Here is a 22,812-nt window from a genome sequence, read left to right as displayed (position 1 = left end):
AAAAGATAGGGTGGCTGGGTTATTTGGCCGATGGGGCCCAACCATGCAAAAAAGTTACAGCATGCCTTTGTAAAAGCTGTATTTTAAATACAACTTTGATCAATATATTAACCAAGGGGTCTGTTTGCAGCTGGTTTCGTCAGCCCGATTACCCATGCAGGGTCTGTATCGAGTTGTGCGGCCAGTTGAAACAACACACAGACTACTGCATTCCCTTATGCTGCAACTGGTAAGATCAGGCATAGGTGAGCCCAGTTCTGAACACATCCTCCTGTGAGTATCCTTGAGATTCCCCTGCTTCACTCCTTCAGGTACATTTCGCACCTGGATCATAGGGCAGGTGGCGCATAATGTGTGCACATGCATTTTTCAAACGTTTGTGAAAACTCGCTTTGAGGGTAAATTAGGGGACAAATTATGTCTTGAACTTGCTTAGGTCCTTGGCACGTACTAGTTGGAAAAAAAACAGTTAGTGAATTATTGCCAAACACTTCAATCGCAGACATCCAAGGGACCGCTACAAACTTTCTTATGTTTTTGCTGACCTCTCCTCGAGTCTCACTATGTAACCTCTTTCTCCTGATCCCTCTAATTTTCCCATCCAATACTATATCTTGACTTCCTGTTCTAGGACTAATCTTCCTATGAGAACTGTAGCCACTTTTACACTGCTAATTTTCTTTAGGAATTTGAATATCTCCTCTTAGAGATCTTGACCGGAGTCCAATATAGCCGTGAACACATGTTGAGCTGTGTTCATCTCATTTACAGATCTCGACATATTCTTAGAATGCTGGTCTATCTGTGTTCTCTAATCTGCTTCCCAGACTTTACAATTGTTTATTTAAGTCACTTATGTTATGCATACAAATTCCCAAGGTTGGAGGCAGGCAGCCCAATGTTCGAAAACTGTTTACAGAGAGACACTAAATGAGATGTGTTTTTACTTATTGTACATCATGTGCGTAAACCAGATGTACTTTCCAACTCTTAACATTTTAATATGGTGTACGTTTATTTTGATGTTTTCAGAAGATTTCACTAAGTTAAGACCCCTGCATTGAAATATACATGAGGGAGATTGTTAAATAGTTAAATAACCCTTCGCTAGTGCATCAAGTATTCAGTCTTTCTGTCAATATCCTGTATGTTAATTCAAGCAGCGGTCCCTGACTCTCTCTCGCAGTGAAGTTTGTAATGGTAGAAACAAGCCATTAACCTAAATAATTGATCATTATTCTTAATTAAGTCCAACATCCTAAAGCCTTCACTTATAGCCCATCTAGCTCCCAGCTTCTATGGGACAATTTCTTCAGCCAAAAACTGTCTCCTTAAAAGAATTGATCATCCATTCACAGTCCACAAAAGACCCAATGGAAGAGAAGCAGCATCACAACACTTGACACTTAACAATGAGGACCATATCAAAAGGTCACTTTTAGACAATGACACAGAAAACCTTATAAAAACAAATAAAATAAGCAGCTGTCTTGAAGAAGTGCAACAGGCTTTACCTAGTGAGATCTAAGGGACATTTTACGGGGTGTAGGAGTTTCAGACAATTTACACACTAAAAAACCAAAACATAGTTACAAGACTTCCATGGGTACAAGCATGGAGGCGCTGCAATATAAGCTCAACATTACATCGGATCATAAGCACAGTCTAATTTTCACTACCATTTCACAAATACGTGTTGAAAGTGTCTTACGCAATGGCCATTTACGGTGCGGTGAAGACCCCAGAGATCCCCTTTGCCATAGTGGAACAGCAAGAGAGCTCCTTTGCATTTTCTTCTGCAAATCTCCACAGTAGGAATCAAATGGCGCACAGGCGGCCCTGCGCAGGTAGCGCATAGCAGCAATTGGGGCTTCCATATGTTCATCTCTTGAACTCCTGCATAAACTGTGAATGGGGATTAGCATTCCTACAGGGTGCATGGATTTAGACCACAACCGTGACGTGTGTTAGATCAGTGATGTTGATCTCGTTTCAATACCTATGCACCATCAATATTTTAAAACAATATCAAAACTCACAGCTAGCCCGCTGCTCTCGCTAATCATTAGGCCAAATCCTTCATAGCTTGTCAATGAGAAAGTCCCTTGCAGGCATCTGGTAGAGTGATAATATCACTCAGATCCACCTGGACTGAGGCATTCAATACTATAGAGCACAGCATCGTCCTAAAGGGAAAGGCATTAATAGTTGAGGATCATTCAATTATTCTAAAGGCTTGAAGTGTTTCCTCCATGCAAGAACCATTAGACAACTTTACATTAGAACATCCATGTTAAATCCCATTAACTTTCCGTGCACTTTCAGACAGGTCTATAAAGTAATCTAATTGCACATTTACCTCTGATTCAAAGGCATTAAGAAGTGCCCGCCCAAATTTCACATTTAGGCAGACAAAACTCAGCTATACTTCAAATTACAAGGAATAGCCATTGACAAAAGGACAATTCGGCAACTAGAATCTGGAAATATATTGAAATCGATGAGCCAAAATTACTGCTTCCTCGATTAAAGACTAGTTGCATGTATACGTAATTATTTTAAAGACCTTGGACTGCCATGTAGCTCCCTAGTATAGTTGCACACCTCACAGAACTACACACTACCCGCCATTCAAGAGAAACATTCCAAAAATAGATCCCCTTCAAACCTCAGATAATACAATGACTGAACAGACTGCCATTCCCAAAAAAGATAAATACAACCTCTACTCTAACTCAATAGACTTTCTAATAGACACACTACACACCACAGTATCAAGGATACAGTATTTCTCTCAAATACAGAAAGACCTGCTGTGGGTGGAAAACGATGGTCTGGAGGGATGCCATAGCAATGCCAGGGGTTATGATCAACTGAAAACATTCCAGCTATTAACCTTCAGTTTTGCTAAGGTCACCCCAAGTGGGGTGGGTATATGGGCCCAGCACCTTGTGTACATATAGACCCAAACTACACCTCACTGATGATGCCCAATGAGGCTGAAACATGTCTGCGGGTGCATATGCTCTTCTGCAGAAAGGATGTGACCTTCCATCCAACAGCCTTCGGCTTTACTGTTCCAGTGGTCCCACACCATTCACAAAGGGCACCCTTCTATGCAAATCTTTGCCCCTCAACCTTTAAAGGGAACAACCAGTCATCCAATTCTACACAACTGTTAAAACTCTCCTCTGCTGATCAGTTGTCTTCTAGCCCTCTAGTCTCCCCCCTTCCTCAATCCAACACCAAAGCACTTTACGACAACAGAGTTTTCCAACTGCTTGTCTCCACTTGTGACCCTCTTTGCTGAAGGCACCATGGTTCTAGGTGTGTCGATACAAATTGCACGTGATATAAACATTATAAGTTGTGAGTATATGCAATTCAATACATCATAATAATTACAGCTCTGCCATCTTTTGAATTTGTAAAATAATCTCCCCACCATCCACTTGATGGTTCTTGCTGAATGTAGGAACCTTAGATTCTATAATTAATGTTTACTTTTAGTGGTGGATTGTTGCGTGTTTGACTTGTCGCTCACCTAACCCCTGGACACACAAGTCACTCGGTGACTATGTAAGGGTTATCACCCTACATTTTCTTACTCTGCGATTTTCCCCATCGTAATTCTGTTCCTAGGTGTCGCCTCACTAGGATGCTTGCACATATCTCCTACACTATGAATGCCCATTGGGTACGTCATGTACCACTCAAAAACCCACTCAAATTCCTACTTTCCACCATACTTAGGGGTGGACAGCTACGGAAGGAAAGCATTGGTTTCTGACATGAGGGCAGTCTGCACTTCACAAGTTCGAAACCTGCAACAGGGCCGACTTAGACTTTCATCCTCCCGAAGGCAATACATCAAGTACCATTCCAAATGGGTAATAACAACACTTGTACATATAGTCCTTACCAGCTGGCTGGGCCCTTGAATTAAGAACATAATATAAATATGATATACTATGCAAATTGATAGAGCCGCTCACTCACATCTGGCAATTGAATATCCCCTCTCAACATAAAGCGAAACTCCCTAAATCTACATCTCTCCCACCAGCTTGCATAATACAGCCCAACACAGTATTCTCACACTATCAGCACACCAAGCTCCTAAAGCTCCCACCTGGATACAGAAACCTTACGGCAGCAGCAAAATGATCTTGGATTTTCCCTCAGTCCATAGTAACAAATCTCAACCCACTTTCCTTGCAGACGCCACAGCGCCGAGAGATCATGCAAATGGCAGCCGTGTCTGCTATGAAAGCCAATGACATAACGGGCCTCATTACAACCCAGGCGGTAAGTTCCCTACTTTACCACCATGGTGTAAACTCTGTTTACACCATGGTGGATGGCGGATTTACCGCCCCATTCCAAGGTGAGTGGGGCAGTAAATCCCCATTCCCCATTTACCCTTCCCCATTCCCCACCCCCATTGGGCATAATGGGAGTGGGGAAGTCGCTAATTACGGCACCGTAATAAACGCCTTTTATTACTGCTTTATTGCTAAAAGCAGGCGTTAAAATGGTCATCAGGCGTTAAGGGTTAACGCCTGGGTTGTAATGAGCCCCAACATCATACTATATCAAGGAAACTGGTTCAAGCATATTCTTTGCGAGTTTCTTCGGATTTAATGACACATTGAGAAACACAAATGGAGGTAAGTGATTTCAGAGGAATGCTTCATGGATTATCACAAATGTATCTGATTTAGCTGTTTTTAATTTACCACTTAAGCCTTTTACAGCACCAAGGGCCTCATTATGACATGGCAGTGCGAGGAAAAGTGGCAGCAATTCCGCTACTGACACTTTACTGGCACTCTACTACGAGTTTCGACAGAAAGGTAGAGCATGCACCTCCAGAAAAAAGCTGGAGGTAAATTATCGACCTCACCAGCAAAAATCATTAACATTTCTGCAGAGGAATTACTGCTTGTGGTAATTACCAAAAATTCTCCACCGAGTCCAATCTGGCAATAACATCACCGGGCCACCACTCACAATCCCGTGGTACATCCCAAGGAGCAAGTGGCGGCAATGGTGATCGGTTTTGGCAGTAATTCGGAAGATTTACCAAGAAATGACCTCCAGACTCACAATCTGACCCAAAGTCCTTTTGCAACATCATGATCTATGTTATGTTGAATGTGTTGATACGATGTTCATTACATTGATGTTGCCCCATAAAGCTTGACTCGTTGGTGTTCACTCTGAAACGTTTGCTGTTTTTAAGACAGCTGTGCAGTGCTTGAAAAACAATGCACATTTTAAAATATCATATATTTTGCACTTTAAAATAAAATGAATTGGACTTTTTAAATGAGCTATGCATACACAGGAAAATAGAACTGCATTTTTTTTTTCAAACGATTTCCTGCATTACTTAATGAACTATTGGTCACTTTGTTAAAATAATGGTGTACAACGTGGTTCAAAGTATCCTGAGCACTTTCTCGAGTAATCGTGCCCTTTTTCAATCTGATGTATGTGATGTCGACACTTTCTAAAATGATCCTGCACACATTCAACATTAATTGTGCATGGTTTGAGCAAGATTTTTGCGGTTATTTAAACAAATGACACTGCACATTTTTCAAACTCCCTTTGTGCAATTGTCGACAAGAATGTAATGCACTTTGTGAAATAGTTCTACTAACATGCATATCCTGCCCACTTTAAACAATCGATCCACACACTTTCTAAAAACGATGTACTCTTTTAAAGGTATGCATATATTAAAGACCTTCTGTGAACTTCATGAACATTTCAGTGTACCCTCTAAGTTAATTGTGCATTTTAAGAGAATGCTGTACACTTTTCAAGCAATTGCCTGCATTAAAAACGAGTCTACTTTTTGAAAACATTTGAAAATCTTGTGAAAATACATTAAAACAACGTTTTGAAATACTCGTTGGCCTATTCCTTTTTTTTAAAGTATCACTTTAAAAACAAACACCTCGTCACGATCTTTACAATAATTCTTCAGTTTTAATTGTGGACACGTTTTCAAAAAGAATTTAATATCATCAAATTATTCTGACCATCTTCAGAATTCATGAGGTTGGAATGTTCAAATATTTTGGCAGATACAATTAACTTCTCTACGTTTGGTAACATTATCAATGTAGTGTAGTCTAACTCTGAAAGACCTTTTGGGATTGTATCCAGAAAATAACTAGATGTCGTGTGCTATTATTTTTTGTTAATAAATAAATAAATAAATACAAAATCACTACATTCTGTATGTTTCTGCAAAGTAAACATCACTTCACATACCGAAAGGCATTCCCTGCAGAAGATTCCGCTGCTGACAACAGCTACCCCTGTGCCACGACAAATGCAGGCAAAAACCTTCCAGCAAATGTCAATAAACGCAGACAGGGAAATAAGGCTGGTTTGTGGTCATCCCGGGCAATGCTTTAACACCGCAACAGAGCAGCGTGAGAAACTGACTAATATCCCAGTGGGAATACAAAAAATAAAAAAAGCAGCTCGTTCATGAACTGCTCTCTCCATGTGTTTATTTGTTTCTCGGATCTTAGGGTTTGACGCAGTGACAGCTGGGAGCCCACATTATCTTCACAAGTTCCCCCCAGGAAACACGGGGATTGCTAAACGTCACTAATTGCTGCCTTTGGGGATTGTGCGCCATTGTTGTTGCTTTCAAAATAAGCAAATTAAGCAAACCGATCGCTGGGCGCTTTCCGTCAAGAGGCCTCGGCCTGCCTCTCTACCCTCTCTCCTGTCACTTGCAGCAAAATTCCATGGCATGTGTACTAATGATTTCAGCATATGCTTTCAGTGAACAGCACGTGTTGTGTGTTACCCAGCATGGTTTGCAGAAGCAAGACATGACACATATGAGCTACAAGAGCATCAGATTACAAGTGGTTGAAGAATCTGTGAGTTTTACACAATGTACCTTCAAGATCGGCTCAGATTTACAGTTTAATGAGGTAATGCCTCTCCCCTGGCATGGGGGCCAGACTGCACTTCGCAAATACGGACCCAGAGAGGACCTACTCAGCGCATAGTCCTTCCGAGGCGGATACATTCAGCACCATTACATTGGGCAATAACAGCTATTAGTACCTGGCGAAAGACAATCAGATTGATACATGCAATCTGATTGGCCCTCCCGGATCCTCGAAGCTCAAGCCCAGTGCACCCCCAGCCTCCTGCTGGCATCCTATTATCAGCCCCCCCACCCCCTGCACCAAAAGTTGCCTCCGCTACTGCTTCTGGTTTGCACACACTAGCACAGCAGCAAAACTGTCTGGCATTTTCCCTCACTTCGCACTAACATGGTCCTTCTCCCTCTACATGAGATCTGTCAGAGTGCCTGAAGACCATGGCTATGGCAGTGGGGCCGGGTATAAATCCCAGGAACACTACCTACCCGGGTCATGCAAACAGTGCTCATCTCGGCCTGTGAGAGCACACATTCTCTTCATAATGTCTAATCAGAAACGGGCTGTACGAACAGTTCCCCTGACAAAGTGGTGGCAGAATCTAGCTGAACCACTAGTGCTTCTCACTCTGTTGTATGGACAGAGGCCTCTCCTGGAACAGGAGTGAATAGCACCCTTGGATTGACTGATGTGCTATGTCCTTGCCTGTGTCCTTTGCGGAAACTTTGCAGCTAGTGGCGCCCTGCCGAGATGGGCACCTGTTCCGCTCTCAAGTTCTAAGACTGGGATTTGGGAATATCTCCAACCTGTCAGCACACCATCCATCATGGAGTGACGGGATCAGGCAAACAGACCGTCTGCATAAGGCAATGTTCATGTAGTATGTGTCCATCAAGGAGGGATGGGATCGGGCAAACAGACCGCCTGCATAAGCAAATATTCGTGCTCTATTGGACGACCAAGAAATTAACAGAACAACTGAATAGAGGGGGGGCTGCTAAGGGGATGCCTGTTTCTGCCAAGGAGTGAGGGGAAGTGATGAGCCTGCTGCAGGAAAGTGTGCATGTGATGAGCCTACTGCGGGGGGAGTGTGCATGTGATGAGCCTGCTGCAGGGGAGTGTGCATGTGATGGGCCTAAACAGACCGTCTGCATAAGGCAATGTTCATGTAGTATGTGTCCATCAAGGAGGGATGGGATCGGGCAAACAGACCGTCTGCATAAGCAAATATTCGTGCTCTATTGGCCGACCAAGAAATTAACAGAACAACTGAAGGGAGGGGGGCGAGGGGGCTGCTAAGGGGAATGCCCCTGCCTGTTTCTGCCAAGGAGTGAGGGGAAGTGATGAGCCTGCTGCAGGGGAGTGTGCATGTGATGAGCCTGCTGCAGGGGAGTGTGCATGTGATGGGCCTGCTGCGGGGGAGTGTGCCTGTGATGGGCCTGCTGCGGGGGAGTGTGCCTGTGATGAGCCTGCTGCAGGGGAGTGTGCATGTGATGAGCCTGCATGGGAGTGTGCATGTGATGGGCCTGCTGCGGGGGAGTGTGCCTGTGATGATCCTGCTGCAGGGGAGTGTGCATGTGATGAGCCTGCTGCAGGGGAGTGTGCCTGTGATGAGCCTGCTGCAGGGGAGTGTGCATGTGATGGGCCTGCTGTGGGGGAGTATGCCTGTGATGAGCCTGCTGCAGGGGAGTGTGCATGTGATGAGCCTGCTGCGGGGGAGTGTGCATGTGATGAGCCTGCTGCCGGGGAGTGTGCATGTGATGGGCCTGCTGCGGGGGAGTGTGCCTGTGATGAGCCTGCTGCGGGGGAGTGTGCATGTGATAAGCCTGCTGCAGGGGAGTGTGCATGTGATGAGCCTGCTGCAGGGGAGTGTGCATGTGATGAGCCTGCTGCGGGGGAGTGTGCATGTGATGAGCCTGCTGCCGGGGAGTGTGCATGTGATGGGCCTGCTGCGGGGGAGTGTGCCTGTGATGAGCCTGCTGCGGGGGAGTGTGCATGTGATAAGCCTGCTGTAGGGGAGTGTGCATGTGATGAGCCTGCTGAAGGAGAATGTGCATGTGATGAGCCTGCTGCACGGGAGTGTGCATGTGATGAGCCTGCTGCAGGGGAGTGTGCATGTGATGGGCCTGCTGTGGGGGAGTATGCCTGTGATGAGCCTGCTGCAGGGGAGTGTGCATGTGATGAGCCTGCTGCGGGGGAGTGTGCCTGTGATGGGCCTGCTGCGGGGGAGTGTGCATGTGATGAGCCTGCTGCGGGGGAGTGTGCATGTGATAAGCCTGCTGCAGGGGAGTGTGCATGTGATGAGCCTGCTGAAGGGGAGTGTGCATGTGATGAGCCAGCTGCAGGGGAGTGTGCATGTGATGAGCCTGCTGCAAGGGAGTGTGCATGTGATGAGCCTGCTTTTGGGGGAGTGTGCATGTGATGAGCCAGCTGCAGGGGAGTGTGCATGTGATGAGCCTGCTGCAAGGGAGTGTGCATGTGATGAGCCTGCTTTTGGGGGAGTGTGCATGTGATGGGCCTGCTGCGGGGGAGTGTGCCTGTGATGAGCCTGCTGCGGGGGAGTGTGCATGTGATGAGCCTGTTGCAGGGGAGTGTGCATGTGATGAGCCTGCTGAAGGGGAGTGTGCATGTGATGAGCCTGCTGCACGGGAGTGTGCATGTGATGAGCCTGCTGCAAGGGAGTGTGCATGTGATGAGCCTGCTTTTGGGGGAGTGTACATGTGATGAGCCTGCTGAAGGGGTGGGGGTGCCTGTTCATGCGCACCAGAGAGTGAGGGACCAGGATACAAGGACAGTATCCCAGAGGGAATGTCCATATATGCGTTCGCTGAGGAGGGAGGATGCAAAACAAGAGGACAGTATCCATAGCGGATTGTTCATCTACTTGCCTGACCAGGTGTGAGGGCACTGGCAAAAGGCTTAGGGCACCAGTGCATTCTTCAGTGAGGAATACCTCCTCAATGCTGACAGTGCCTGAAATGTGTCGTGTGGCTGCCATATTATAGCCAGCCACTAGTGGACTTATTCTCCACCCAGCACCTAAACTTCAAGGCTCATGTTGATTTTGCATACATTTTCTTTTGGGTTTCTGGCAAGGGGAACTAGTTCTCTGCTTTGTCCATTCCGTTAAGGGCAGGAGTAGATTGGATGAGGCAAAGCCGTCTCAAACGGAATGTGACAAAGACTGAAAGACTGGTCTTCGGCAACAAATGACACCTTGAAAGTGTACACACCATTTGCTGGACCTCAACATTCTCTAATGAAAAGTTCCCATTAGGAGGAACATAAGAAACAAGCATAGGACGCCATCTTGAGTCTGGAGTATTAGGTAAGCACGTTCATGAAGATTCTCTTATTCCTGTTCAAACAATGTTATGGAAGAAGGTATGCTCCTCATCGCTAGAGTGTACTGAGCCAGCACATTCTATGTAAGCATGCTGCTCACCTCCACATGCTGCTGTGGCATCACACCATTACTGAGGATCAACAGAGCACCAGCTTAAACACTGCAAAGATGTCAGTTCACCTTCATCCAACCAAAAAGCATACACTGGCTCCCGGCATGCTGCAAAATGTCTTTCAAAGGACTGAGGCTTCAAGGCAATGTTCTTTATGTACCTGCAGACAGATAATGCCCTTTTTATCAGAGGCAAACCAGTGAAAGCTCTCACCATAAATCAAAAATAGATTAATTAATTAATCCATTCATTCATTTTGTCATTTGTTCATTTGTTATAGCGCCTTGCACCATAATTATGATCCCAACATGCTTTTGGTTGAACGGACAAGTTTGGGAGAATTGTGAGGTGCTATAATGCATGGGGGCATTTCAGCCATTAAAGTTATGCGAGGGTGGCCAAGACCCTGGTAGTCACCCATGTCTAAATGGAGTGTGTATGTGCACAGAAGAGGTATAATATGGAATACAGGGGGGCGGGGGGGATTATGTTTAAGATGATGCAGGCATTTCTCTGTGGAGACCACAGATGGGCAGAGACGTTTCACCGCAGCTCAGAAACACAGCCCTGTGCTGCACTTCAGGAACAGTAAGGTTTGCCGTGATTGCTATACCGTATAGTGTTCAGTTGGGGTCCTAATTTGGAGTCTGGTGATAATGGTAAAACATGCAGTATTTCTAAACATTGCATGTTTTAATGATCCGCCAAATTACGTGTTTGCCAAAGGAAACTCGTGGACTCTGCATGCTTTTGTGAGGGGGACATTTCCTACGCAAAATAGTTTCATAGCGTGCAAATGTACTGCATGTTGTAATCCAACATGCAGGAATGTGGCATGTCCCCTTGGAGTCCAATGGGTTTGCAAATTGGAGAATACCTGAACGGTCCATATGGCTCTGAATCATTATGAGTTTGCCAGTATTGCCCAGGGAAATGCTGCCACGCTCGCAATGAGAACCAAACAGTGCAATGCTACAGAGGAAACACACAGCAGTATAGATTCTGGATATACAGATATGCCAAGATACAGCCTGGAGGTATCATGTTCATATTTAGAGATTTTACACACATTCACATGCGTGTGTGGACTCCCCCCCCCCATCTTCCGGCATGCACATGCAATACACAGATACACACACTCACACCAACATTGTTTGTCACTTTTCAGCAATTCACCGAGGCAGCAACTTCTCCCTACCAATTTCACTTCATTCATACCCCTGCATATCTCCAGATCAGGGACCAAGCCTACACTTTCCCTATACAGCGGTCCCCCTTCAGACCCTGCCCATCCAGGGCAAGACTCTGCCTGTACATCTCTAGCAACTATCTCAGCAAATATTCCCCCGCAGAACCTGCCCATTGGCAGCTTCAGTTAGGCCCACCATTTTCAGCAACTCCCCCCCGAAATACACAAGTTAGTGTTATATGGTTAGCTGCAATGAAGATGGGCTTCCTGAGCGCCTTAGTAGGCCTCTGTTTGGATGAGGGGGAAGCACCTCTCCTCTCTATTTCCACCTCCCAACCAAAACTCACTCAGGTTAGGCCCACTGGGACTGTTGGGAGCTCCTTGGTTCTTCCTTCATTAAGAAGGAAGAACAAATGATCCATATGTTATCCAAAAAGTTGAGACAGGAGTCAGACCAATTGGGGGCTCCGGACCTGTTATATTGGACACTACAAGAAGCAAGGCCAACAAAATCGTCAACCAGGTGCTGTCCAAGTCCATTTTAGATTACTTTACGTAGGATGATTAATTTAACAGATAGCTGTGAATCAGAGACCCTGGATAACTTAAACATTCTTGGCAGAAATTCCTTTCATTTTCTCCTTGCACATCATACCATTTTCTGGCGACTTCACCCTAAATAGACTAAGGTCCCTGCAGAGTACTCAATACACCTTAATTAGGACAATGTTTACGTGCTTTGAGTCTCCTATGGGGGTGAGTATAAAAAAAACGAATAATCATAATATAATAATGTATTTCTTTATTATTTATTTATTTGTATATAATAATATAATAATAGGTCAGCAGATCTCAGTAAATAATTGGACGCCGGCCAGGAGGGTGATGTCGTTATCTTAAAGAGACTCATGGGAGAGTTTCAGCACAAGCTCCTAGGAGCTGACTACGCTATGCTAGACTTAAATTCCTTGAAAAGAAACGCGAGTCTACTCACAATAGCTCACACTCAACCTTAGGTCAAGGAACAGAAGCTGCGAGGCCAAGGAATGGGGGTGAGTACTCTCGCATTTAGAGAAGCGTTGCTTCTTTGTTGGGGGCAGGTGAAATCCTGTCACACCTAGCAGGGCTGTCCTGGTGAATGCACCCACCCCCCCCCCCCCCGCCTTGTTATTGGCAGGGTCTTTATAGACGCCCTGCACACCCCCCAGAGCGTATTATGTTGCCCGGGCCCTTGGAATGTGCATCTGTTTCCAGAGGGGCATTACGTGTGCCGCGGCCGTATCCATTTTATGGGGTCATAAAGTGAGCTCAGTGGTCACACGTCCAGGCCCCCGGGGGTCGCCTTGCTTCACTTCACCCGAGAGGATCCGATTTTAGAAGCCTCCCGAGTTCTGGAAATAAACAGATTATCTGAGACGCCCGCTTTACTGCTCCATTGTTGAGATTTTTAGACGTGTGGGGGTGTCAATCAGCTCCCGAAATCTGACACTCGTTTATGGGATCTCAAATTGACCAGGACAGGGACGCTGCAGCTGGGGAGAGCTGGGAGGAATGAGAGGGGGACAAAGGGGGGGGGGGGCGAGAGGGAGGAATAGACACACGTGAGGCCGGAAGAGAACGTGAGAAAGAAAGAGGGAAAGAAAAGAGAGGAGACTGCAAACCAACGACAGAAGGACCTAGAGGCAAGTGCATCATGAGTGGAAGGAAGAGAGTGAGAGAAAAGGGGGGCCGCCATTTTGGACTGGCCTTGTTTCTTATTCCGACTTTGCCTGACATGTTCAAGAATCACCAGTCTCACACATGTCCTGACCCCGTTTATACTTGCATGCATCCCCAGACACAGCCCTGTCTCAGCACAAAGGTTCACTCTAGTCTCTGCGCCACAAGGCCCCTGATTATTCATAAGGTTCACTCAAGCCTGTTGCTCCGTTACTACGCCAGCAACCCCTGGCAGTCCCCTTACTCAGCATTGTCTGTTTGTAGCCAAACATCACCAACTTTCATCAGAATTAGCCTGTTCTCTTATTTCTACACCCTGTCACAACAATTCCACCAGTATTCACCAGACACACTCCCCACTCTGAAACCCAAAGCCTGCATGTATTAGATAGGATCCTCCTGTCTTTGGCTCTTTTTGCACCCCAAACTCCTGAAGATCCCTTCACGGCTGTCTGTCCTCTTTGCATTTTAAGTAGGTCCTCCTCTGAGGCCAGGACCAAGAGGGGGGAAGAACTCTCTTGCCGGATGTGTATTCAAAACTATGTTTCCCTGGTGTATTTCCCCTGGAGTGTTTGAATTCTGGTTTGCTTTCAAAAGATGTTGTGGAAAAACATATTTCCAAATTCCAGAGTTTAATGTGGAGAAAAACAAAATCTGCAACACATCACAAACCACTGGAGTGCGGCATACCACGCTTGGCGTGCCAAACTGAAAGTACATTACACCGCGCCTTTAGGAGACTCGTGAAGGCTGCATTTCAGTCAGACATTAGAGCCCAGTCCTGCCACTGTCACTGATTGCAGGTGTGATCTCGGGGACCACTGCACCTTATTACAAGCCTATCTGAAATCAAAACATAAGTATTTTGTTCCCTCCCTTTCACCTAATCTGATCTTGAACGCCTATCGAATTCGCATGGGCCCACTGCCAGGTACCACATGATGTCCCCTGTCTGGTCCTTGGAATCACTAGATCACTAGGCCAGGCACTCAGGGACCGGGTGCTGCCCTGTAACAGTGGATGTTGGGCATGTGGGTGGAATGCAGAGGAGCCTCTGGTTACTTGTTCAGGGTCACCAGTACATGACAAGGGGACAGCCACATTGCTTTAATGGGCCCATTAGGTCCAACCAGCCCTGGTTCTGATCAAGACCTTTATAAGACAGGCTAGAGGAAAGACTCACCCACCCCAACAGAGGGAGTATAACGCTCCACTTAGCCAGACCCAAATATCCAACACTGAAATGAAATCATGTCCCTTTAATGCAGAATCTTTCTGTGTGATTCTCAAAGATAGCAGGGTTAGGGCCACTGTTAGTTCAACGAGCAACCTGAAGAGATAAATACTGCAGTGCTCTGGGCATTTTGTTTCGAGCCCATGAGTCTCTGAATGTGGAGAATCGGTCACAGAAAACAGCATACACAGGGGAAAGAAAGTATCCCGCTTTCTACACATGCCGTGCTAACACAGCATCAAACAATACAGAGGACTTACCTATCATGGATCCGATACGTAATCCACACGCTAGAAGCCCCATAGCTCTATTTCCATGGCAGGTCAGAGCACCAAATCTAAAATCCAAGATGGTGGTGAGGTCAGTCATAGGCTTAGTCCAACACCCTATGCCCAGAACAGCCCTAGGTGTACTCAGGGAAGTTAGCCAAACCCAGCCCTCGCTCCATCAGCATTCACAGAGTAAGATCCGCCGTGGGGGAGGAGGAAGCACATAATAAATACAGCCGTCTCCAGCGGTTAGTGTGGGTTGCGGGAGTGGGTGGTTCCACTGTGGAGTAGGATAGAGATGTGGACGTGCTGAAAGAAGCCAAGGCTGGAGAGCTGAAAGATAATGTTGGGGTAATGGCAGAGGAGAGTAGGGTAAGGTGGTAGCATCAAGGCTGGAGAGTGAAAAGGAGGTGGTGAAGGGAGCAGATGGGTTTCAGGAGGTGGTAACAAGGGTGACGAAGGAACAGGAGGAAGTTTTGCCAATAGAAGAGATCTTGGAGGAAGTGATAACATCAAAGATGGAGGGGGAACAGAAGGAGGTGGTGGGAGCAAGGGTGAACCAGAAGATGATAACATCACGGTTGGAGAGTGAGTTGAAGGAGGGGGTGGTCAGATGAGGACCAGAATGAAATTGTTACATCAGGTGAGGGAAGGAAGAGTTGGTAGTAGTAAGAGAGATCCAGGATCAAGTAGTAACAACAAGGCTGGACATTAAACATCAGGAGGAGGTGGTTACATCAGGGGGAGACGCAGATGAAGGAACTGGTGGCAATAATGCTACTAATGGCCTAGATGGAGGAGGAAGTGACAACATTCCAGATATACAGGGTCCAAGAAACCCTGAATCCTGAAATCCAAGGGAGGTGAAGCAACTTCCCAGACACTGAATTGAGTCTGGCATTGGCTCGAGTGGGACGATGGCCCAATTACCCATCTGGTAGGGTAGGAAGTAATTATTGTTGGGGAAAAGACCATCCTGACAATTATGTTCATATTTTTTTTCTGAGAAGATATTATTTTTCCTTTGCAGTTGGCCACTATGTGTATACAGTTCTCTTATAAATGTATTTCTAACCTGCCAAGGTTTAGTCTTGGCACACCCCTTGGTCCCAGGTGTCCTATGTGACAGCTCCTATATGTCTTAGTGTAACTTAAACTCTGCCGTTGGATCTCTGTAGAGGTCCTGGTTTACTGTGTATTACTGTGTTATGAAAGAAAATACCTCTGAGCCTGTATCCTTAATAGTCTATCTTTTGAACTGGCTCCAAATTATTGTACCCTATTTCTACATTCTCCTACTATGGAGAGCGTCTTTGATTCCTAGCTACGTTCACACAATATAAAACTCAACCCATGCCTACCAAGTGTTTCCCCTTTGCAAAAATCATTGTAGCAGCATAGATGGGTTGAGTGCCCAAATCGATGAGCTCCTTTTCAATGTACCAGGAAGGGTGGAATTCTCTTAGCCTCAAGTAAAACTTGAAATTCTTGACAGGCAGATTTCTGTGCACGTCAAGAGATACCATGTGGTCAAACGAGACTCCCAGACTGCAAAACCAACTAACGTCTCGGGTGAACCCTGCATTGACAACCAGAAACAAGCATTGGAAATGCCGACACTTTTGGTTTTTTGTTTAGGCCTGGAAAAGGCATTTGCCAGGGATTGCCATAGTGATATTAACTGACCATCGATGGAAGCAGCTGCAAAATGGTACGAATGCTGGGGCATATAAACAATGCCTGGCAAATGCCTAATACTTATAGTCATGCTAAAACTGTTGACTTTGCCACTACTTGTTTGTAATGGGACTTCAGTGAAGAACAAACATAATGCTTTTAAATTGAGTGGCTGAAGGAAAACCTGGTGAAGACATTTTTATTACACCTGTAGCATGTTTACAGCTCCAATTAAGTCATTAACTCTCAGAAGACTATTGAAAAGCACTGGCAGGCACTTTGAGCAAAAGGTTTGATGATTAGGCTTTAAAACGTTAGCTTAAAGAGATGCCACAAGCATGTGCTTTAGGTGGGGAGGGGCAGGAAGTGCGTGGGGGTGGTCATAAGGATTAGCATGGCCATGGGCAGTCAATGGATGGGTCAATGTGCAAACTACACCTACACGTTTTGTGTCCGTCTTCATATGCCATTTTTCCCTAGCTGTGGTCTACTGAAATAGTTTTGGCTTGTAGGTGGCACACAGTGAAAACTAAAAAGTGAACTATGGTCAACTATGCAAACGTATTTGTTAGCCTAACCTGACCTACGAATATAGGTACATTGGATAAGATCATGATGCTTCCCACAAAATGGTTACATGGTTTTGAAAGAAGACCAAATGGCAGGCAGTTGACGACATGCAAAAGTTGGCTCAAACGTAAAATAGTAGATTTGAGTTATGAAACTGATCTAGTACAATTGGCAACAATAAGTAAGAGAGAACATTACATTCATTATTGAATGACATGGATGATCTCGCCGAAATATATCCTGGCCTATCCCAACAGTGGTGTGATACGGCAATTTCTGTTGTTAAAATGTAATGCAAGTCAAGTGCTAGAAACCAAAGGTGCACTCTTTGGAATTATTCGAGCAAATCGCCAATGTCGTCTATGTGGAAACAATGATATAAGGCCTCATTACAAGTGAGGCGGAATGGGTTAATGGGACCCGCTAAAGGAGGCGGACCTGTTAAACCCATTCCGCCTCATTACAAGCTCCTCTCGCGGGACCCGGTAAGTAACGCCTGGTCAAACCAGGCGTGCTTACCGGGACCCGCGAGGGGAAGAGGGAGCAAACAACGGGCCGCTCGTGATAGGCCCGTTGTTTGCGGGCTGAAATGGGAATGGGGAAGGTCTGGGCCCTGGTTCCTGGAGGGAGGAATTACCGGGTCTCCGAACTCGGAATGGCCCAGTAATTCCCCATTCTGGGAACCCGGACCCGATTTTGGCGGCAGCTATGCCGCCAATAGCTCCATGGCTACCACCAAAATCGTAATGAGGCCCATAGAGTCAGTAGAGCACATTATGGTCCAGTATGAGAGCTTAGAACAGCTAAGGGATAGATACTTGAAATCTTACAACAATGCCATGCACTGTGCAAATAAGCAAGTTGTGTGGCAAATGTTCCTTGATGGAAATGACTTACATTTTATTTTTCATTTGGTTGGATTTTATTGGAAATGGAATGAGATTGTGTATGAATTACCTCTAGGGATTTTTTAAAGGTTACAAATGCATCTTGCTTTTAAATCTGTACTTTTAAAATTGTGTCTTAATGGAGTAACTTTGGGTCTAATGCAAGGGGGGGGAATGTACTTTTATTGTGAATGGGAGGGGTGAATTTTGATGACATTGTTGGTCTTGACGGTTATTGATATCATGGATACATTTGTTGTTTTATGTGATTGTAAATCATGTATTTTTGTGTATATCGTACATACAAAGCCAAATTGGCAATGCGTACATTAATAAATAAATAAACGTGATTTCAGAATGACTTAAGGGCTAAATCCATAATATGTAAGTAGTTCTCCTTTGTCCAGCCATGCAAGCAATTTTAGGAAAATCTGCTTGGTATAATTTGTGTACATGTGTTCCTTCACTTAATGTCATTAAATGACATCAGCTAACATCGTGTCTAGAAGATAAAATAAAGGGGGGCATACACGTGCAACTCCACATTTCACTTTAAAAATCAATGGTAAGAATTCTGCCCAACAGGGGAAAACCTGTGGCTCTCTATATGTTTTGGACTCTCATGATCCCATTATATTGACTATTCTGCCTACAGCAGAAGAGAGCTGTAGTCCATAAATCTGGAGTGACAAGGGGCTGGCATGGACATTCCCTCCATGAAGGAAATGACCCTTTAAAGGGCTGTGCAAAGAACCCACACCAGTGTAAATTAACCTCGGAAAGTGAACTACTGATCAACTGTAGCAATGGACACACGAGCTCAGTAAGATCAGGAAGGCTGGAGCCCAGAGCTGTGCGCACAGAGACCGCTCTGGTTCTTTGCAACATGTCCATCACTGTTGGAAAGTGGCCCTCTGGGACTGGGCGATGCACCTGGGCAGGCCACATTTCCACTCGACACATCTCTTCCCTACCCCCTCTCTGCACCCGTCCCAGGTCAGATAAATTATCTGCTGCTTATGGACCGGCATTAGGCCCACATCTGGCGAAAGCTTTTTTTTTTTAATGGAAAACCTGCATTGTCGAGAATGCTGACCTGACTTGGCCAAGATGAAAGGTAGCAGCACACTCTGTGGTCTCACTGCAGGCGCCCTCTTGCCCCCACACGAGCCCCCACGCACCACCTTCTCCAGATTCAGGCTTCACTCGACTGCAATATATGAGCAGCGAATACCATCGACATTTACGCTCAGTTGCGCTTTTGATTTACTAGTTTGAGAAGAGGGACTGGGCTGTGCCAAACTCTGGGCTGAGGGGAGGGAGCAGGGCCGTCCATGAAACAGGACCCCACCCAGGGGAAGAGAACATTCGCAATCCGGGGCTTATGGCAGGAACCCGCCAAATCCAAGGCTTTACCATTCCCTCTCTAAAGAGGGGAGCACAGAGCCAGCCAGAGAGCGCTCCGGGAAAACAACAGCTTTCTGCATCGCGTCAGGAGGAGAGAGGAGGGGACGCACACATGTGTGCCTTTCGAAAAGAGGTCACAAACTAGCGCACGGAAAGAAGACATTGCATATAGAGCTGCACAGACTGAAGCACACGGACACACAGAAGCACAAACTCGCAGGGCACGGCCCATGCGGGCTCGAAGGGGCAAACAACAACATGCCAACACATCAGAAAGACAAAGTACCGCACACCAAAATGGACAAAAAACAGAGACATGCAAACTCAGACAAAGGGCCCGAATCATGGAATGTTTTGCACGGTTCAAAGTGACTTTGCACTACCGACACAAACTCTGATTCATGGAACTGTGCAAAGTGTGTTTTTACAGTGCACCAACCCCAGGTATGCAATGTAAAGTGGTGTTACATAGCACAAGCTCTGCTATTTTGGTCGTCTCTTTGTGTATTGTTATGCTATGTTTTGTCAACCCTGGTGCTGCACTCCAAAACCCAAACATAGCATGGGCTAGGAAGCTAATTAGCACATAGATGGGTTCCTTTCTTGGTTCCACAGGAGAAACAGCTCAGCAGTTGTTCATTTTAATGCAAGTAGCTTCTGTCATATCTGGACAGCAAAGCCAGTAGAAGGTGTCAAAGGTGCCGTTGCGCACAATTTTAGACCAGACTCGGGAGGATAGCTCAGCGGCAATGCGCTTGCCTTGGAAGCAAGACGACACAGAGCAACACAGGTTCGATCCCCAGGTCTGCGCTTAAAAACCTCTGGGTATTAAGCGCGTTATAAATAACCAATCATGTCATATCCATTGGCGCATGACTTTCTGCTCTCCTTGTAAGGAGTTGCTCAAATAAGGGTTTGAGTACTTCATTGTCACAATGGTTAGAATAACCAGAAGTGACTCACATTGAGCCCGGCACATGCATTAAAGGCGCTGTGGCTGCCGTACAGTTCTATACATTATTAGAGCTAGGGACTTCATTGTTTCTAATAATATAACAAGGTCCCCTGTTTCCTTTTGCACAACACCCAACCTTGGCTTTGCGTGCATGTGTGCGCTGGAGTCAATTTTGTGACCAAAAACGTATTTATAGAGACTCTTCACCATATTTTGTAGTCTAATGTTGCATAGTGTTTAGTAAGGTAATCTGGAGTAGGTGCGGGGGTGGGCCCGATTCATGTAATATTTACCCAGTTCAAAGTGAATTTGCACTGTTGAAAAGTGACTTTGCACTTCCAACACAAACCCTGATTCATGGAACCGTGCAAAGTGAATTTTTGCCACGCAAAGTCTAGCCAAAGTCATTTAGTACTGCAAAAATGACTATGCGCTGACTTTGCCCGGACTTTGCACTCAAAGAAACAAACTCTTGCGTATCTAAGAGTAGTCCTCCCAAAGGTGCTGGTGCTCAAGTTCCAGATAAGATTTGATGACAATCAATTGATCCCGGTCGCATTATTGGCATCCTGGTGCATGCTACCCTCTTGGTTTGTCTACAACCCCCTGCATATTAATAGCACTCGAAGCCGCACCACCTCAGTGTGCCCTGTGGGGAGCCCAAAACTCTAGTTTCCAAATGGCACTCATCCCTCACACATTTACATGGGTATCTTATCCCTCAAATGCTTGTGCCATTTGTCCCCGAGGCATTGGCTTTACAGTGTCATGAGATTTTAGGATGATCCTCTTAAAGTCAATACTGATGCTCATCATGCAGTATGATTCCTAAATCTGTCATAGACTTGCCTGGGTGGCCCTTACTATGTTTTGCATGAACGGGTTCCTTATTAGTACCTGGAAGTAAAGGGTTTTTCTGAAGCTGTTTATTCAGTAACCAGTAATATGTTTGCCGAAAAATGTCGGTTCTTACAAAAAAATCGCGGCAAAAAGGCAGTGGTGTGACCACACAAACGGAGCGAGACTTGGGGGCATGTGCCCCGCTCCCTCTGTGCGGTATAATGGGGCAGGGGGCTCGGGCAGTGTCCCCTGCATCCATTACATGGATTACGGGGGCCACACCACAGCCTTTTTGCCACCATATCTTTTAAAAACGGCCATTTACGTAGCGACTTTATTACATGAAACCGTTTATTCTTCGTTCCCTGGGTCACTGTCAGAGCAAATATCTGAAAAGCAGGATAAATAGCTGTGTGACGGATTTCAATCTCTCTTTCAAGGATTGCGCAGTTGTCAATAGTTTCAGGACTGGAAGCGACCATTTTTAGTGTACTCTATTATCCCGCCCTCATCCCCGTCACCACACCTAGCCTGACACCAGACTGCTGTTTCAACATATGTCATGTTTATACCTCCCTATTTAATGCATGAATATTCCTCCTACTAACTTGTCCTCTTGTTCCTTGTAATATTTGTATATTTGTATATTTGTTTATTTCTTAGGCGCACCAGGCAGAGAAACTGCATTCGGGCGCAGATGTTAACTACAAGTCGAATTCAAGCTGTGATGGACTATATATGCCCTTGATACTTAGAGTTATTTGAATAGAAAGGTTTTCAGTTCTTTCCTAAACCTTTCCAATGTGGTGCATGATCGTATACCAATGAGTAGCTGGTTCCACAACTTTGGTCCAAACACAGAGAACCTGTAATCAACTACACATCAATCTGTAACCTACGGGGCTCTAGATGTAGCCTACCTTCATTGTGCTATGCAAAAACTAGCACTGCCCTTCAGGGACAGAGCCACACTATATAAATATTTCTAAAAATATAACATTTAAAAGTACCTATTTTCTCTGTTCAATATTCTGAAAGTAATTGGCAAAAAACGATCTGAAAACAACACATATGTGTATGGGTCGGTGTGCTGACAGCATATGCGCTGTATTTTTTTAAAGGCTACATTTCACACCTACATTTTCTTGCAAGATACAATTCAGCTGCCAATGCCTAGACATCAGTTAAATGCACACCAGGCAACTCTTTACCCGAAATCACGCTGCAAAGTTATTGTTGGGGGTTTGTTATGTGTTCCTTTCTACGTTCCCTTGAATAGACTGACATATATTCATAGAGTCACTCAGTAAAACACCAACTTATAATGAAAGGAGACAGAGAGTACGCTGACATGAGCATAGACAAATGGTAGCATACAGACACACAGATACTCAAAGAGACAGAAACACAGCAACACACCAATTTATAATGAAATGGGACAACAAATACGCTGACATGAGCAGACAAACACTGTAGCACACAGACACAAACATAATCAAAGACTATTCATACTAACAAACCAACAGAAACAGAAAGGAGAAATACATACACTGACAGACACACACTATATATCATGCAGACACAGACATACTCCATGAGACAGACATGGAGTAACACACCAACCACTACTGATATGTAAAAAAAAAAAAAATACATTGACTTGGGTAGACACAGGCTGTAGCAT

The 22,812-nt window shown here is 45.4% G+C and overlaps 1 protein-coding gene across 3 annotated transcripts in view; it reads right to left on the bottom strand.

Annotated features, from left to right (window-relative positions):
* Positions 1 to 22,812, bottom strand: part of CXCL12 (C-X-C motif chemokine ligand 12) — a 129,779-nt gene that overhangs the window by 49,934 nt on the left and 57,033 nt on the right. The window contains exon 4 of one of the 3 annotated variants that reach the window (XM_069611151.1): positions 10,382 to 10,541. The exons of the other annotated variants lie outside the window; for them this stretch is intronic. Coding sequence (XP_069467252.1) covers positions 10,397 to 10,541 — 145 coding nt within the window. The 3' untranslated portion in view covers positions 10,382 to 10,396. Of the gene's footprint in view, positions 1 to 10,381; positions 10,542 to 22,812 lie in introns of those variants that run through there. 3 annotated transcript variants of the gene reach the window in all.

This window comes from Ambystoma mexicanum, chromosome 8 (assembly GCF_040938575.1).
Source record: "Ambystoma mexicanum isolate Mex_15411 chromosome 8, UKY_AmexF1_1, whole genome shotgun sequence".
NCBI classification, from domain to species: Eukaryota; Metazoa; Chordata; class Amphibia; order Caudata; family Ambystomatidae; genus Ambystoma; species Ambystoma mexicanum.
Note: the sequence above shows the minus strand (reverse complement) of the source record. Positions and strands in the feature narration are given on the sequence as shown.